This window comes from Talpa occidentalis, unplaced genomic scaffold, assembly GCF_014898055.3.
Source record: "Talpa occidentalis isolate TD23 unplaced genomic scaffold, MPIMG_talOcc4v2.1 talOcc4.5, whole genome shotgun sequence".
NCBI classification, from domain to species: domain Eukaryota; kingdom Metazoa; phylum Chordata; class Mammalia; order Eulipotyphla; family Talpidae; genus Talpa; species Talpa occidentalis.
The window spans coordinates 50,052,887-50,072,681 of NW_023604861.1; the positions used below are offsets into that span (position 1 = coordinate 50,052,887).

Genomic DNA, 19,795 nt, shown 5'->3' on the forward strand with positions numbered 1-19,795 from the left:
ATACAAACATATCAACATTCATGATGGCTGTTCTTGTATTTGAAGGTTTAGTAATGTCATCAGAGCCCACACTCGCCTCGAGTCAAGGTACAGCAATAGCTCTGGAGGATCGTATGATGAGGATAAGAGTGAGTACCTACAAAAAAGACAAACCTTTGCAAGCTGACCATAGATCTGAGGCATACATCAAAGGAGGGGGAGAGGTGGGGTCAAAACAGGGGAGGGAAGAGCACAAGGGACTGTGGTAATGGTTCACAGGGTCCGTAGTGGTGAGAGAAGTACAAGAACTGCATCTGAGGGAAGAAATAAGATACTTTTCAGAAACGAATGATGTAAGAAAATAAATAAATTGATTTCTTTTTTAAAACAAAGAGTATCTACAAGCCGTGGGTTTCGGCAGAGGGCAGATGATTGGAAAATGAGTAACTCAATTATTCTTTTTCTAGTTACTATAAGGAGGCCTGTAAATATCATGTAAACATTTCATCCAACTACACAAATGATCAAGTAAAAAGAAGACAGACAGTGGCCAAATCACAATTATAAAAATTCTTGGCTTTTTTTTCTTGGCAGTAGTGTTGGGAAAGGCTAATAAGTAATTGTCCCACTAGGAAACAAATGTTGCAGTTCAATTTTTCAATTTCTGGGGAGTGGATTTAACCTTTAAGTTTTGTGAGTCAGGGCACAGGATTGCATCTGTTTTTATACTGCATCTCTCAATGGCATAGTCTCAGTAGCCAAGTGAAAATCTTGGTAAATGTCCAAATCACATGGGAAAAACCATTATGACAGAAATTTCTTTGTAGCTTGGGAAACTGGGAAAATCTAAAAGGTCAATAAACTTGTTGATTTTAAGTCCTGAATAGCTTCTCTAAACACTAAGCAGGTAAAAGGTATTACTTCGTCTTGAGTTACAGAAATTTTAGAACAGAAGACTACTCCCAGTGACATTTAGGGATGCTAAGAAAATCCATAAAACTATCTGGTGGAATTTGTCTATTTTGGTAAAATCATAAATGATATTTCATGATTTGGGTTCACTTTGTCAGTCATGCATAGGGCCTTTGTAGTTGTCACGTTGGATTATTTTGTTTTTATGGAACTGTGCAGAGTGAGGGCAGATCTAAGTAGTTCTAGACACCTCATTTCGGGTGCTTTTGCTCTACATCTTAGTGCATACACAGGCAATTCAGAATACCAATGTAAAGATTGCCTAAAATCCATATTTAATTGCCATAAGTTTCAGTTATGTCCTTCTAAAACTTTGTACTAGAACCAATCAGTATGAGGTAAAATAAAGCTATATTTTCCCCATCAAGGGCCTGTACCATCCCATCACCAAGCAGGCTCACACAGACCTTCAGTTCTAGAGAGTATCAGATTTTACAGAAGAAGAGAAATGGATAATTGTTGATTCAGAGGAAGTCTTATTACAATCAGTATTTGATAACCCAAAATTTGAGGAGAGAAAAACTGAATCATGTGAAGTTAACCAGTCAAATGCTGACTCCCCCAGAGTGTAACAGATGGGGGGATAACAAAGCATAACACTCTAGAACTGTGGAGTTTATGTTATAGTTTTGTCCTTTGCTGATTGGTTGATTTTAAAAAATTGGCATCAACACTATAGTAATTAAAATCATTTTGAAAATATGTCTTTTCAGCCCTCTGGCATTAAAACCTCATTGGTTATAAATATTAAAATACTGAATTTCAGAGAATAGCTATAATAAAATGAGATAATAATTATGTCATTATGGAAACTCAAATCATTGACTTGGGAGATAAAGAGAAAAATGAAGTAAAACCAGTATTTGTAAAGAGAAAAGAAACTACTACGAATTCAGATAAACATAAAAAGAAGTCTTCATTGCTATGTCTATCTTAGAAATATTTGGTTTATTGTACCAGAATTAATAGCATTTTAATGGGAAATTTTGGCACAGAATTTGAATTCAGTTGTCATGTATCACTTATATCCTTTATATGATTACCATCACTGATCGGAGAAGTTAGAGTTCATAGCATGTGATTTGGACATTAAGAGCTTATAGTTTAGCTTACTCGTTTTAAGAAAAATTGAAATCAAGCTATTCAAAGAACGGTTCATCACAAAAAGTCCATAAAACTTTTACTAAAGTCTTTTATCTAAGTTTTCAAAATAGAACTTGATTTTGGCTGTTCCAGGGGAAGCAGCTTGTCTAATAGGCAAGAACATGTTCAAGTAACTGGGGAGTCCCTGGTGTATTTTTCGTTTCAGCTACCCATTGATCGATATAGATTATGCCACAAGAGAAGCAAAGGCTAGTAGGCTCAATTCCAAATTCCTATGTCCAGGAATATGATTCATGTTAAGATCAATTACCTCCCTGTATGCCTGCGAGATAAGCAGAAGGAGGAAGAATAAGAAGGGATCAGCAGAGACCTACCAGCCCGATGGTTCTCAGTCTAGGTGAATCCAAAAGGAAGCTCTGTGTACAAACTCTTAAATGTATTTTGTATTTTAAAACTATATCATAAAATGGGCAAGTAAATTGACTTAGACCTAGGTCCATAAAGTAACTTCCTACCAAGATTATATTAACTTTTTTTTTCAGAAATTAATCAAAATATGAGGGTTATTTTCCAAGACCAGGTGCTGATGTATCTAACCCCATAATAAGAATACAACTAGTTAAATTGGGTAGCAGCTGAGTCATAATGGTTTAGATCTAATTAAAAAAACAGTTTTAGGCAACTTAATCCTGCTTAACAATTTTTGCTGGTTGGATATATATCTAAAAATGTCATTGGAACAAAGAACTGTGAGTTTTTTCCTAACAAAAATCTCTTATTTCTTTTTATAATTCCTCAGTATTCTCCCACTTTTGCTCCCCTTTCAAGTTTTATCACAGAGTAGCTTATTACTTAGCAGCATATTTTACAATTAACCTGGACAAATTTCAAAAATTTAATTTGCTTGAAGTGAGATGAGTTGTAGGTAATTTACTGCAAGGACTGAGATGAGTGAATATTATGCCTGCTTTAATTTTTTTCTGGGCTAAAATTATTATGGGCATGCTTCCTGGCATAGAATTACAGGGTTTCAGTTTCTCCATTGTTGGTGTATTAGAGCTAACAATCACTTTTCTGAGGAAAATCATGTTCTTCTGGAAACTCCTTAGCTCACATTCCAGGAGAAGTAGTAGGGTATCGCTTAGTGAGGTTTCTAGTATTAGAGCCTCACTTTTCACAATCGCAAGGCCTGCCTTCCACCAGCCTGCTAACTAGGAAGGCCAGCATTCTGCACTGGACCAACAGCATTGAATCAGCTGCCTCTTATTGCTTTCAAAAATGCAACCAAGAATAACTATATTTATGAGAAATTGACTAAAAATGTAACACATCCTTCCTCTTAATACACTAAAGCCTGTTCCTGGATTAAGCCAGTTTCTCTTAAACTTTATAGCTGGGTCATATCATGTGACTCTGAATAAAATTAGTTGTCTTCAATGCCACTGGCCTATGTTGAGTGATTTGTAAGAAATAACTCCATGAAACTTATGGCTGTGCTTATTTTAAAGATATTGCTAAGGAAGTTCCTTAATTCAAAACGTATTCATTGATTTCCTACTACCTGCCAGAAACTGTTGTAAATATTAGGGTAACAGCAATGAAAAAAATAGAGATAGTCTCCCCATTCATGGAACTTATGCTAGATATGGGGGTTATAGAGGCAGTCAGTGCCAGTAAATTGGTGATCTGTGCCAGGGAGGAAAACTAAATTAAGGTAAGGAATAGAAAGCGATTGGGAGCATAGTTGGATTTTAAATAAAATGGTCACAGAAATCCTCTATGATGTAGTGATACAGTGAGCAGAGATTTGAGAAGTAAAGGAGCAAGTTCCACAGCTGTCTGGGGAAGAGCATGTCAGCCAGAGTGAAGAGAAGGTATGAAAGCTCTGAAGGTGGGTGGTACCCAGTCTAGCATGACCACAGAACAGCAGGAAAGCCAGGATGACTGAGGTAGGGCAAGGTACTTGGCAGAGGAGATAAGCCAAGATAGTAACATGAGGAAGATCTTATGAGGCCTCAAAGGCCACAGTATAGATTTTAGATTTCATTTGCATATAAATTGTAGCCATGAAAAAGGGTTAAGCAAAGAAAAAGACAAATAAACTTCTGTTTCAAAAGATTGCTCTGGCTGCTCTATAGAGAGGCAAGAATGGAAACGGAGACAGTAAGGAGAGCCGTGGCTTAGTGGAGGATGGCAGTGGTGGGGATGGGGGAAAGTGATCCTATTCTGGATATGATGCGAAGGAAAATGACGTTCACTGAACGTGTTGATGCAAGTTACCACTTTCTTCTTTATAAAATAGGGGTAATAGGTACCTGTTGTTGGGCTATTAATATGTGGGGTGCATAGAATGGTACCTAGGATAATGTAAGTACTCTGTTCGTATTATTTTTATTGCTATCATCCTCATGATCATCATGATTTTGAGTTGTGTGTGAGATATGAAAGAGAAGTCAGGAATGACACTGGGCTCTCATCCTTGCTAACTGGAAATATGAAATATGAAATTTTAATGAGTTGGGGAAGACTGGAGAAAGAGCAGGCTTTTTCAGAATAGGAAGTCACGTTAAATTGTGTGTGTGTGTGTGTGTGTGTGTGTGTATACGCATCTGTATTTTCCATTGCTGCTTAATGAATAACTTTAAATTAGGTATCCAAAAAATGAAAGAAAACAAATCAAGTAATTCTAACCATTTGATTATATAATTCATACTCAACAAATTGAATGATTAGAAGGGAATTTTACAAGCATGAATTTGTAAGATTCTTTCTGAAAATACCAAGTAGGGAAAATGAAAGTTTTTCTCTCCCTAAAAATAAAACCCACTTATCTTTCTCACCCTACAGATGACCCAATTTCTCCTTACACTGGCTGGTTGTTGACAATTACGGAGACCAAACAGCCGCAGCCATTACCCATGCCTTGTACTGGAGGATGCTGGGCCCCCCTGGTTGACTACCTCCCAGAGACCATCACTCCCCGGGGGCCACTGCACAGGTGAGCAGCATGTGAAAGTAGAGGGAAATGACCCCTTAGATTTGACTGGACTTTTTTTCCTATGAGAAAAGGAAAACCAAATGTAATGAACCTTGAAATCAGAGGGACCATGCATGACCTGAATGCCAGCTCTCAGCATATGGGCAGTGTTTAGTCAAATACTCAGCAATGTGCAAAGCTGCCTTGTGGCCCCTTGAATTTTCATTGATGAAATATTGATATGGGTATTCAATCAGTTATGCGTTTTAGATTGCAAGCAACCTGAAGAGAGGGTCTTTGTCGTCTGTTTGTCTTCATCCCTCAGTTCTTACTACAGAGTGACTATAGACTCCACTATGTGATTAGCTCAACCAATGATTCTTTTTCTTGTAGAGCTCTGTGCTGTCCGAAGTTAAACTCCACTTCCCTGGAATAAGGGTCTTACATAATTCTTCAGCAAGGCTTGAGAGTTGTATTTAATTGTGACTTAATAATCTATCAATGTATGTTCATCCTCTTCAGAAGTTACATTAATTTCATCATTTCATTGATTAGGTGCAATATTGCTGTAATTTTTATGACTGAGATGGTGGTGGATCACAGTGTAAGAGAAGATTGGGCTCTTCATCTACCATTATTACTTCATGCTGTCTTCTTAGGTAAGACCGGATCTAAGAGGAATTCTAGCCAATAGGGTCAAAAACCTTTAGAAATCATCCATAAAGGTTTCTTTTTACATTAACATCCTGCTGTCCTCATTTCTGGAATATTTAGTCTCTTCCACTTTTTCTTACCTTTTTTGTGATAGCTGCTCCAAAATTTTGGTTCATCAGACACTGTTAAAAGTTTTCTATTATAGGGCCTCTCCGGTGGCGCAGCGGTTGAGTGCTGGGTTGCAAAGCTGCCCACAGCCTCTGCAGCGCCGGTTCGATCCCTGGCAGCTCCCCGGCCACCGGAGGAGGGTCCCACATGGCGGGCAGACCTCTCCTGCTGCCTGCTGCTCCCCTCAGCAGTGTACTTCGGTCCTTCTGCCTGCTCTGCTCCCCGCTCTGGCTCTGGTGAATTCTCTCACCCTCCCGCATTTCTGACTGTACCCAGTGCTTGTATAAGTAAATAAATAAATCTTAAAAAAAAAAAAGTTTTCTATTACTATAACTTAGAGTACTGTATCACTAATGCTATATCTATAAAGATACCCAAAACAAGTTGGACCTCTTTGAGAGTCTCTGGCTAGATGTGGTAAATTTAAAGCCTTGAGGCACTGTCAGTGCATAGAGAGGAACATGGAATGCACAGCAGTCCAAGCACTGAGTTTTCAGAATACCAGATTAGTAAAGCAAAAGTAAGAAGAGGAGCAACTAACTAGGGAGACTCAGAGTTCAGTTATAGGAATGAATAAAATTCAAAGCCTCTAGTAACAGAAAGATCCAGGGAAGAGAACATCTCAAGAAGGAGGAATGCTAACCATGTCAAACGCTTTCCTTGAGAGGTCAAGGAAAGTCCATCTATCAGCATTTTATGAGAACATTGGATTTAAACAATAAAACATTTTATTTTTCCTAAGCCCAACTTCTTTATGTTGGTAACACAAACAATAACAAAGGAAACTAAACATTCTTTTAACCTGCTCCTCCTGGATATCAAGGAATCTTTACTATCCCTGGAATCTAAACGAGCTTAAAATTCGTTTATACTAAAAGCTTTCACTGTTTTGTTCTAGGTTTGGACCATTACCGGCCTGAAGTCTTTGAACACAGCAAAAAATTGCTTCTTCACCTCTTGATTGCCCTCTCTTGCAACAGCAATTTTCATGCCATTGCTTCTGTGCTCCTGCAGACTCGAGAGATGGGTGAAGCCAAGACTCTAACAGTTCAGCCTGCTTACCAGCCTGAATATCTCTACACAGGTAACAGAAGGTGTGACAGAGCACCTGAGACAGTCACAGAAGTGAAGATCACTGAAGGTGACAATGGAGTCCAAGTTCTAATGCTATTATCTCCTAACTTCCCAAGTGATAAAATAACAGCACATAAATGTGCACTGTTTCACTTGAGGTTTAAATGGTCTCTCAAAATCCTCCTTCATTATTGAACATTTTCAAATACAGTTATTATTATTATTGTTGTTGTTGCTCTCATTAAATATGTTCCTACTGATGCATCAAAAATTAAAATGTCCGTTGACCGAGAGCATCAGTCTAGAACATTGAAAGATGAGAATGCAGAGAATAGTGACCATCTTTATCACCTTAAGAGCAGATCTTTGCAATGTGCCAGATATATCACTGTGTACCTTCTCAATCCCCTGAAGGAATTTTCACTTTATTAAATGACTGACCTTTCTGGAAGGCACCAATAATGGATATCTATTTAAAAACCATTGCTGCTTTGAAACCAAAAATGTCTTTTTAGAAATGAGAACAAAAAGCATTAGCTAAATCAAAGAAATTACTCTACTGGGTCATAAAAACTTCCCCAAAATGATTGATAGGTGGTGTTTCATTTAGAACCAGAACATTTATAGTATCTTCAATGATGATGAACTAACAGAATTCTGGAACTATTTTTTGACCTATTATTTTATACATTATATTAGCACTGGATACAGTGTATTTCATATGACAGACTTTCTTCATAACCTTGAAGGAATTACCTTTTCTTCATCACTTGTGACACTTGCACTGTCTTATGTTTTTACAGATATGTCTCTGGGGAAACAAATGTGAAATCATTCACTGAGATGAAAGGAACACTCACCTCAGTTTAAGTTCTTTATTTTGAATTGAGTTATACTTAATTGAAAATAATCCATCAATAACCTTTGAGAGACACAAACCTCTCTTTACTATAGATGCTTATTTAAAAGAGTCTGAAGAGTTCTGACTGTTCTGACTCCCAAGGATAAGGATATATTCCATTAAGCATGTGGCCTTAGCCTGGGAAAAGTATACTGTCCGTAAGTTGTGTGTCTCTGAGTACATCAGTTTTGCATTCACTGTGCCACTGATATGACACAAAATGGAGATTTACAAGACAAACCACAATATCCATAGACAAGACAAAAATAGATAGTTAAAAATGACTGAAGCTATATTATGTAAGGAAGAGGTACACAAAAGGTTTGGAATTATCACCTCTTTGTATACATTTATTAAATATTGATTGGGCACCTAGTTCTATAGTTATTTTCAGATCCACACTAAAAACCTCTCTGATTGGAATTATCTTTATCTTACAATAGGAAACTGAGGTACAAAGCCATACAACCTCCTAAGATTATATAATAAATGACAGAGATGATATTGAAATCCATGGCCCCTTACTCCTAATTTATCTATCAGACACACCTGAACTTCATGCTTTTTATGATTAATAAGTATGGGGAAAGCCTGGGCCTCCCCGGTAGCGCAGCGGTTGAGCGCTGGGTTGCGAAGCTGCCCGCAGCCTCTACAGCGCCGGTTCAATCCCCGGCCGCTGTGCGAGGGTTCCGCATGGCGCGCAGACCTCTCCTGCCACCCGCTGCTCCCCTCAGCAGTGTACTTCATCAGTCTGTCTGTTCTGTTCCCCGCTTTGGCTCTGGTGAATCCTCTCACCCTCCCGACTTCTGACTGTACCCAGTGCTTGTATAAATAAATAAATAAATCTTTAAAAAAAAAAAAAAGTATGGGGAAAGGAAGGTCATGTGTATACATTTTCAAATCCATAACACATGATAACCAAATGTATAGTGGGGAGAAAAAAACATAGTATATGTTTATATCACATTTGAATACCATGAGACATACTTTATTACAATATAAATAATGTACACAAAATATTCATGATTCTGGGCACATTTACTCAAAAACATTATGTGTAACTTATTCATCAGTCATTAATTGATTAGTATTCTCAAAAATGGGATCATTTCCTGTGTATAAGTAGCCTTATACACAGGAAAAGATTATTAACAGATGTATAGTCCAATGCATAGATCCAAATGTATAGTGAAACTATTTATCAACCTGTGCACACATACATACACATCTTCTTTTGCAGAAAGCATCAATTAAAACAGCAGATCACCCTATTACCAAATACACTGATTTGCATAGCGATGCAACTATTCCATAAGCAAGAAAAGAAAACCAGTCTTGCTTAAGCACAGCCATAGCCTCAAGTGTCTTCCCCCAAAAAATATAATAGCTACACACTTCTGTGTGTACCACCTTGCCTCCTTACCACCTAAGTACCACCTAACTACCTCCTCACCACATTAAGTACCCTGCCTGGCACTTTCCATCATGACTTTCTTCTCTCACCAGGTGGCTTTGACTTCCTGAGAGAGGACCAGTCTTCCCCAGTGCCAGACTCAGGGCTGAGCTCCAGTTCCACCTCCTCCAGCATCAGCCTGGGAGGCAGCAGTGGGAACCTCCCTCAGATGACTCAAGAGGTAGAAGATGCGGACACAGCTGCTGAAATGGATGAGAAAGCAAACAAGCTCATTGAGTTTCTGACAACCAGGTAATGAGGGGTCAGAAGACAGGCTGCTGATTTTTTCAGTCTTTTGGGAATATGCCATCACTTTGAGACCACACAGATGGAAAAGTGAGCTAAGAATCCTAACAAAGTCTCATCTAAATTGCATCTGCTGAAGTTTGTGTACAAGACAGACTGTAGAAGTTGTCTAAGATCGCACTGATGTCACAGTTGATTGGCAGGGAGATTTCATGTATAACAGTGATGCAGCCCTTGGAGGCAGGAGATGGTAGCGCCTGCAGTGAACATGACTTTAATCATCTGTTAGAGCTGCCAGCATCTGGGAGTTCTGAAACTTGGCAAGGAACACTGCTCTGGAAACCAAAGATATTAGCCACAGTCCACCCAGGAGCAGCTGCAGGGGATACTATTGTCTGCTCATCTAATCCAAAGAGTCATTTATAAATGAAAGAGTAATAGGAATCATGATTAGAAGGGAATCAAACTAATACTAAAATGAAATGAAATGAAGGAAAACTGCAAGCAATACTGTCTATTTGGGTCTTCTCTTTGTTCTAATGAACAATTTTGCTTGTAAGACTTCACAGTTCCTAGCATCCCACAGTCAGATATAAGTTAAGATCAGGTAGAAGTCAGAGTGAGTTAAGTACTGGAAGCCTAGTCTGTGTAGGTGTTATCAAGCATCTCACAAGATATTTCTTTGCATTAATGCAAAAAAATGGTAAAAGAGCATTATCTTTCCTTAATGAATGACTCAGAGTGTTCTGCACAACTCACAGCTTACATAGGATTTTTTATGCAGGAGCTTAGGAAGGATGGCCGACCGTGCCCACATACACGCTACTTCAGAGACCTGATGGCTTGTGGAGAAGGAAGATAGTGCCACCACTCACCACTGTCAATACCATATGTCAGGAAGGGTGTTCTTTGAAATTCTCCCACCTGGCTTTATTCCATTGTTACTGTCAGAAACCAAGGAGACAACAGAGGCTGTATCTTCAATTTGGTTCTACTGTATTTGGCAACCTAATGATGAGATCGTGATTAAAGCATTATCTCTGCAAATGCTATATTGTGCAAGTTGAGTTTGTGTCTAAATCTATTTATTTAACATTTTTATGTAACAGACACTTAATACTCATTGTATGTCAAACACTGTTCTGGTAATTTGAGAGGTTTTCACTTTGTGAATCATTGTGTAAGTAAAATACAAGAAAAAGTATGTCTCTATAAGATAGCTGGATCTGTTGTATGCTTTCAACTTTATAGGACTGAAATTTATCCTTGAATTAATTAGTAAAATTTTAAAAACATATATTGCACCTTTGGCATTAGAACTCCAAAGTATTAAAAAATGTAAAGTGTTATTTATATTTTTGACATTTTCTGTGTTTTGTTTAAGGGCATTTGGTCCACTTTGGTGCCATGAAGACATCACACCCAAAAATCAAAACTCAAAAAGTGCTGAACAGCTCACAAATTTTCTGCGTCATGTTGTATCTGTATTTAAAGATTCCAAATCAGGTACTTATCCTATTTCCCCAAATATCACTTTGATCATTTCCTGTAACAGAGCTCATTCTCCTTATGACCACACTTTATTTAATGTGTTTGACATTAATAGTGGAAGAATATTCGATTCACAGGGACGTTTCAAAGCTCATTTCAGATATGCCTGAGTGATAGTTAATATCATATTTGTTTGCATTATCATCTGTCAACTAATTTACCCCAAGTCTCTGTTCTCCTCACTTCCCTTACCTCACTAGAATTAAAATGTATCTATTGTATTAATTTTATTTAAGGAAAACCCTGAAAATTGTATCATTTTTATTGGCTGTCATTGGAGAAATTGTCAGTCTTGCAAACTAGTTTTTAAAAAGAATTTTGTGATAAAGTATTTTCTACTTTAAAAATATTTACTAAAAATTTCTGTGTCAGTAATAATTTGATATTCTGAACAGAGAGTGATTCTTATTTACTATAGTAGCATCATAATATTTGACTAATTGGCTGAACTCCATTCACATTCCATTTGGCCTGGACTGATTTGTGTGTAAAATTTCAATCTAATTCCTCAGCATGATGCAACCATCTCTACCTTTTTTTCACACATAAGGTTGGCCATATTAAATGTGGCTCACTGGCTTTCTGGGCTGCTCTGATAATTAGCACAAGTCACAGTTTGAGACATTAACCACATCTTTTATCATTATCAGAAATACTTAAAAAAGGAAATACTGATAACCTGGAAAGGGGAAGTCATACCAGGAATAGTATTATCATTTCTCATTCTGAGTTCCCCCTTGGAATTTCTATGAAATATCAAGACCTTTTATATTAATATTTTCCCTCACTTGAAAGTCATTTAATTATCCAGCATAGCCCAAAGGGAGAAATTTACTGTTGTCTGTGAACCATTAACTTGTCTAAATTTCTGATTCTGTGAACATAATAAAGTGAGAAAATAATGAATGCCTTATCTTATATTCTCAGAGCACCTAGCTCCACATACAAATGATTTAAGTAGGAATATATGTTTTGAAAAACAATAAAAAGACATAAAAATAACTGCTTTAAAATGTGATACACTCATAACTTGGGAACTGCCCATGTGGATTTAATCCTGTATTTACCTTACTGAATATGTCCCAGGATGCTTTTCTTTGCTCTGCAGGAACATTTTCTTATATCATCTACTTGTCCTGAGAACCAAAGTGTCAAGCAGTAAAGAACAATGACATTGAATTATCCCACCTGGTACACTTAAATGAGACCCTCAAATGTGACACAGAACCCTCTAGATTGTAGAAATAATCAAAATTGCTCTTTTCATCTTGTCCTCTGACTTGGTTTTCTTCTTGCAGAGAAGCAAAGAAAGTGTACAGTTTAATAACTCAGAATTCAGTCATGGGCTTTCCCTCTGATTTTCATTTCTGATCAAGTGGTATTCTGATGATTGAGATTACAGATTCAGGAGAAAATTGAAACTATGGCTGCCCTCTTTGCAATGTCTACATTTGAATATTTGCATATTTAATTACTCTTCTGAATACCAAAGACTTTGGCACAAACCTTGGTTATATGTGGAGTTGACAAGATCCACTAGCAGTTTTCCTCTACATATACAAGTATTATGAAAATTTGTTTCTAACAAACTCCTTTGTGAAAAAATGGAGTGGAACTAAAGTATTCTGTATAAATAGTTCAGAAGGATAATATAGAAAAATAGCAGAGTAATAAATAATAATACATTTATGAGCCCACATCAAGTCAGATACTACTGAGCACTTTTTTTAAAGCTTTGAAATTTTTTTTTTTTTTTTTAGAGGCATGCTTTATTTATTTGTTTGCTGGTTTGTTTGTTTGTTTTGTTTATACATGCACTGGGTACAGTCAGAAGCGCGGGAGGGTGAGAGAATTCACCAGAGCCAGAGCGGGGAGCAGAGCAGGCAGAAGGACCGAAGTACACTGCTGAGGGGAGCAGCGGGCGGCAGGAGAGGTCTGTGCGCCATATGGGACCCTCCTCCGGTGGCCGGGGAGCAGCCGGGGATCGAACCGGCGCCGCAGAGGCCGCGCGCAGCTCCGCAACTCAGTGCTCAACCGCTGCGCCACCGGGGAGGCCCACTACTGAGCACTTTTTAAGTTGTTTAATTTTCACAGCAACTCTGAGTTAGATGCTCTTATTCATAGGTTAAAGTTAAGGAACCATGTCCACAAAGCATGTTTCTTCCCAGAGTCCCAAAACCTTAATTCAAACTCCTAAGCTTCTCATTCTTTCTGCAACACTGTGATTCTTTAAGATTTATTCAAATTTGTTTTAATTTTAAAATAATTGCCACCAGGAGGCTACTCTGCATAGTTAGCCTGTTTTAAATTTACAGATAGCTGAGGTCCCAGAATTTGCAGCATAGCAGCTAATCTACCCTCTGGGCATTTTGTCCCCTAGGTTACCATCTGGAACAACACTTGAGTGAAGTCGCATTACAGACAGCCCTTGCAAGCTCTTCAAGGCATTATGCTGGCAGGTCCTTCCAGATATTCCGGGCACTCAAGCAACCTTTGTCAGCACATGCCTTATCTGACCTACTCTCAAGACTGGTAGAGGTGATTGGAGAACATGGAGATGAGATTCAGGTATGGGCGGGAAGAGCACTGCACTCATCCTTCTCTCATTTCAAACATGAGGATGTTTAACATCTTTCTCTGAGCCTTCTTTTTCCTCACCAGTTAGTCATCATTTAGACACGTACAATGTATGTTTAGAAGTTGACTTTCATGTTTACAAAAATCACTCCAAGGGGCATTGTTCTAGAAATGGAATGGATCCTGTTTTATTGAGCCAATAACTCAAATTCTTTGGTGATTCCTTCTTTGCTGTTTTTGTTGGTTTTATTTAGCAGGGGCTCAGGGAATTCTTTTGTATTGTTTGCTCTTTTTCCCACTGACATAGGATGCAGTTGTGCACTCTCCCCACTCAGAGAGGGTATCTCCTTTGTATGCACTCAACGTACTATCCCTCTCTTTATGATTAGCCTTTGGTAAACTGAGAAGAACAGAAGTACTGGAGCTTGTGGATGCCACAAGAAGATCATGTCGACTGGGATTCTAGAGACTAGGGAACTGAGCAGGTTGAAAGCCAGGACATTACAAGTCACTTTGTATCTCAAATATCCACCGTTTCCCTCAGCAACGGGCCACACTTGCCTCTTTAAGCCTTGTTGCCCCCTCCCTGATGGACTTCAAATGAGATTGATCTGTTGAGGACTTCAAGCCTAGGGAAATAAATCTTTAGAGTTATCTGTTAACTCCTCAGTCATCTGAATTGTATAAGTGGCCCTTAAATTTTGTTTTCAGACTTTGTAAATTAAAGTAGGAATGATTGTGTGGGTTTCAATGATAATAACATTTTTCGAATAATGTTTACATTAATCAATTTATCTCTAGGAAGTTAACAGTAGTTTTAAGCAGTACAAAATGTTGTCTTTGCGTGTTTCACAGGGTTATGTAATGGAAGCACTCCTTACTTTGGAAGCTGCCGTGGATAACTTGTCTGAATGCTTGAAGAACAGTGATCTTTTAACTGTATTATCTCGGTGAGAACCAGCTTAATGACATTGCAAAACCAAATATAATATAATGAATATTTGGGAGATACCTGGGCTTTGGGCAAAATTTAAAGAATAAGTCTAGCTTTTGAAGTCTATTCATGACCTGAAAAAGATTATGTAAGACATTTTCTTCAGTTTCAACATACATATATACACATAATGTAACTATTTTTAAATGCCAGGAAGACAGACTATGAGTGTTATCTCTAAATAATACAAATATTAATTTTTCATTTTATTTTTTGTGTCTGAGTATTTTTTAAATTTTATGTATTTATCCTATATATTGCATTATAAACAGAAACTTAAAAAATACCATTTTTAATTAATACATACAAAACACATCACCACCTATAAAAAGTTGTAATAAAAAATTCCTACCTTAAAATTCTTCTTTTTATTATTTAATTCTTTCTTCTCCTACAAAATTTTTAACAACCCATTTCAAGTCATTCATAAATCTATATTCTGTGTATATGATTAAGCTTGTTTGACATTCAGTTGGTAATATTATCTTTTATCACATTGGCCTTGTTTCATTTTCAAGTTGAACATTTTCTATGAATAGATTAATTTTAGTGTGATCACTAACATCATACATATTTCTCTGTATTACCCTACAGTTTTAACAGGAATATTGATAAGTTTCATCTTTTCAGTCATAAATAGACTTGGACATCATTACTCATAAATTTTTATATGTGCAAAAATTTCCTTTGACAGACTCAAATATTTACTGTTTTCTCTCTAGATATCCTTTCCATTTCTTACTTGCCAGTCAGTTACTAGAGTATTAAAACTTGTGCCTACTAGATACGCTTTATTTCATAATTATATCTACCCAAATGCAAACAAAAGATAAATGAAAGATCGTTAAACTTTATGGCCACCTGCTTATTTCTTTAGGTGTTCAATAAGTGAAAGTCAGTGTTTGATTTTAATGTTTTGCTGGTGAGCATTGTTCTTATTTTGTTTTTCATAGTTCACCTTTAAGAGTAAGGAAAATTACTCCTTTAAGTTTAATAATGTGAAAATATTGAATAGAAAGTAGTGTTTTCAAAGAAAGATTTCCCTTCCTTATTATTTGACAGTGGATCTTATAAGGACTGGTTTTTCACTGGATCATGTTGACTTTCTATTGAACTTTTTTATTTTTACACCCAGCTCTTCATCACCAGATTTAAGCTCTAACACTAAACTAACAGCAAGCAGAAAGAGCACAGGGCAACTAAATGTGAACCCTGGAACAGCCAGTGGCAACACAGCAACTGCAGAACGGAGCCGGCATCAAAGAAGCTTCTCTGTACCCAAGAAGTTTGGTGTTGTTGATCGATCCTCAGACCCGCCTCGAAGTGCCACACTGGACAGAATTCAAGCTTGTACCCAACAAGGCCTCTCCTCAAAAACCAGAAGCGCATCTTCCTTGAAGGACAGTCTCACAGACCCATCACACATAAACCATCCAACCAACCTGCTGGCTACCATCTTTTGGGTCACAGTAGCCTTGATGGAATCAGATTTTGAGTTTGAATACCTCATGGCCTTAAGGTTATTGAATAGACTTCTGGCTCACATGCCACTTGATAAAGCTGAGAACCGAGAAAAACTAGAAAAACTGCAGGCACAGCTCAAGTGGGCAGACTTCTCAGGGTTGCAGCAGCTACTATTAAAAGGATTCACTTCCCTCACCACCACAGATCTTACCCTGCAACTCTTTAGTTTGCTGACACCAGTGTCCAAAGTTTCCATGGTGGATTCATCCCAAGCCATTGGTAAAGTCAAAATCACTCTTTGTTATATAATTAGGTTATGGTTGTGTTTGCCTTTAGTGTAATAAGATAATGGAAGCCTACTGCATTTGAAAATTTTGCCTAGAAATTATTCCTTAAGAATACTTTGTTTTTTCTTTTAATTTTTTTTAATTAAGGTAATATTGGTTTGCAACACTGTATGTTGCAAATTATATATTTTCAAAAGCATGTTACCTTACCACAAAGCACAAATAACCATCCACATTAGTCAATTAAATTCTGTATAATGTCTTATTTATATTGTAGAAGACATTTTTAAGACAGTAGTATAAAGGGGATAGAGTAGCACATAAGCTATTAGTCATTTCTTTATGCTTTCCAAATAAAATTTCAAATACTTTTATTTCATTGCTCTTGTATAGACATTTTTTTCCTCCTTTCTTAACTCCTAGATCTCTTCTTTTCATCTTGAAAATTCCCTTGATTTTTCTGTTGTTTTGAATTAGGCTAAATCAACAAACTAAATTTTTTAATACCATGGCATGTGGCCCAGACTTCTTTTCATGAAGCAGCAGCTTAACATGGTGGTATTAAACCACTCTTTATCATTTTAAAGGATGTTTTTAATTGCATGAGTAAGAATTGAATGGATTGGCCTCTCAGAGAAGCTGTTCTTAAAATACGCTTTTTGATAAAAATTTCAAATTTGTGTGTCAGTTCATTTTAACATGCTTTCTAAAATCTATGCCAGTAATCATCATTTACAAACAGTCCCTAATAAGACAGCAACTGTATCTGAAAACTTCAAATGTATGTTCAGTGCCTCAACTGTGACAGATGTGATTGCACCTTTTTCATGGATTTCTTATTAGATGATGTTAAAACTGCTTTAAAAAGACTGTTTTTGCATCACTTCAGAATGAAATCTGTGATTCTGATTTCGTGCCTTCCCACTGTTAACAGTTAGAGTACTTTATATTCAGTGATCCTCACTGTATCTTCTCCAATCCAGGGTTTCCATTGAATGTCTTATGTCTCCTGCCCCAGCTGATTCAGCATTTTGAAAATCCCAATCAGTTCTCTAAGGATATAGCCGAAAGGATTGCTCAGGTATGACTTAGTGTTCCACACGAGGCAGATCCACACAGGCCTTCAGAAGACCCAGTAGTAGAAATTACCAGACCCAGAAAGAAAATATGTTTCACAATTTCTGAAAATAATAACTGCTATCTCTAGTAATTTACATCTCTGGGTTGCTGACGCACATTGTTGTTTTAAATTTTATTACTGAGAAAATAGGTAGAAAGAATGTATGACAACTGCATTAGCTCATTAATAAGACAAGTGCTTCAGCACCTACAAAAAAAAATGTGACTATTTTCCATACTCTCAGGACTGACAGCAAAATTACTAAGGTTTACTTCTTATTCCTCAGAATACTTTATTCCTAATTGATTTTCTTCTCTGAAAAGGTTTGTTTGGAAGAGAAGAACCCCAAACTTTCCAATCTTGCACATGTGATGACTCTTTATAAAACACACAGCTACACAAGAGATTGTGCCACATGGGTCAATGTGGTCTGCAGATACCTTCATGAAGCCTATGCTGATATTACCTTGAATATGGTCACCTACCTTGCAGAGGTAAGCTTTTAAATTATGGATAAAATCTATTAAAATTTCCATGGGTAAAACAGCTATATGGAAATGATACTACTACTCTTAATTTCATTTATTGAGTGCTTATTCTATATTATCATCATTTAGAATGTTTAGAATCATTTTCTACCCTCACAACAATCCAGTGATAGAAATACTATTATAACAAAGAATCTGAGGCTCAGCCAAGTTACATATTGGGTCAAATGGTGGCAGACCCAGCATTTCAACCTAAGTATAGCTGCCTCCAAAGCTCACACCTCTTCTTTTTACTCTACTAGTACCTATAAGTACATGGTAAAGCTCAGGAAAATTTACTCTGGGTGTCCAAATCTTATTTAAGGCATTATCATGTGACTTGATGTGTTTAATGGTCTTTTGCTCTGAACTGGTAAACAAAGCCTACATTTTGAAGTAAAGTTTATATTTTCAGCTTTTATGTTTGTCTTTTTAAAATAAAAACTGGAAAGGATTTTTTTCTTCATACAAATGTGTTTCTAATTTTCACTACAAACTCCTACTCTGACTTGTGTGTACATAGAAATGCACAATCTATGGACAAGTGATATATTTCAGTTAACACGTCCAGTCTCAGCAGACTTAGTCCACAAGGTTGTAAGATCTTTGAGCCAAGTGATTAATAACAGCTAGCTAGTTTTAGCATTTTCAGTAATGCTTTACCTTCCAGGATATACACTAATACCTCTTCCTGCAGCCTTTTCAGAAATGATGAGGATAGTCATTCTAATTTTTCTTTTAGTTGTGTCACCAATTCAGGGTGCAGATGGATTAAAGAATCAGCCAAGGGTAGCTATCCCATTAATCCACATTTATCGAGGTCTTGAAGGATTTTGATTTGCAATACAGATCAGCAAAAGATGGTGCAGACTGTCAACAGCCCAGAATTCATTTGCTCTACAACCTTCATCCCTGGCATTTTAAAGAATTCCTTATAAGTGATCTGATTGCTTTTGATTATCTCTTTGGTCACATCTGTCCCCACAATGCAAGTAACTAAGCAAGCGCACACATACCTGAGCACACAGTACAGGATAATGAATGCAAACACCCCATTTAAGAAGGCAGGTGATTCCTGTTTGAAAGCAAGGTGAAGTATGAAAGAGCAATGAAGGAAACCATATTTGGAATCCTGGGTATAAAATTTCAAAACTACAAATGGATGCATATGGATACATATAAACGATACATATAAGAGAATGTATTGAGACTTAAAAAAGAATGAGGTACTGACATATGCTACAACATGGAAGAGACTTGAAAACACTGGAGCGAGTGAAAGAAGCTAGACACATGCTGTATGATTCCACTAATATGAGCTACATAGAGAGGAAATTTATGGACAGAAAGTAGAATAATGGTTACCAGGGCTGGGCATAGGAGGTAATGGAGCGCTTCAGTTTAGTATGAAAACTAGTCTGGAAATAAATAGTAGTTTTGGTTGTACAGCCATGGGAATGTACTTAATACCATTGAATTATCCACTTTAAGGTCATCAATTTGTATTTCATATATATAGGTAATAAAAATTTTAATGAATTACCCAATCTGTTCTGTTCAGAACTTATCACAAATTGTCACCTAAAACATTATTATAAACTTAACACTCCACCATAAATATATAACAAGTACTATTTCAGCTACTCATGTGTTCTTTCAAGTGTTTGCATGCACACGCATAATTTTAGGTAGTTATTGTCAGCCATTTCCCCTGAACCTGCTCTGTTCACTTAATATTAATTTCCAT

General features: G+C 37.0%; 1 protein-coding gene across 3 annotated transcripts in view; it reads left to right on the top strand.

The window, feature by feature from the left end:
• Positions 1-19,795, top strand: part of FRY (FRY microtubule binding protein) — a 386,045-nt gene that overhangs the window by 312,583 nt on the left and 53,667 nt on the right. For all 3 annotated transcript variants that reach the window (XM_054701594.1, XM_054701593.1, XM_037527137.2), the window contains 11 exons: positions 46-128; positions 4,903-5,053; positions 5,588-5,691; positions 6,753-6,938; positions 9,336-9,534; positions 10,913-11,034; positions 13,460-13,647; positions 14,512-14,606; positions 15,786-16,393; positions 17,385-17,482; positions 17,845-18,015. In XM_054701594.1, coding sequence (XP_054557569.1) covers positions 46-128; positions 4,903-5,053; positions 5,588-5,691; positions 6,753-6,938; positions 9,336-9,534; positions 10,913-11,034; positions 13,460-13,647; positions 14,512-14,606; positions 15,786-16,393; positions 17,385-17,482; positions 17,845-18,015 — 2,005 coding nt within the window. The remainder of the gene's footprint in view (positions 1-45; positions 129-4,902; positions 5,054-5,587; positions 5,692-6,752; positions 6,939-9,335; positions 9,535-10,912; positions 11,035-13,459; positions 13,648-14,511; positions 14,607-15,785; positions 16,394-17,384; positions 17,483-17,844; positions 18,016-19,795) is intronic.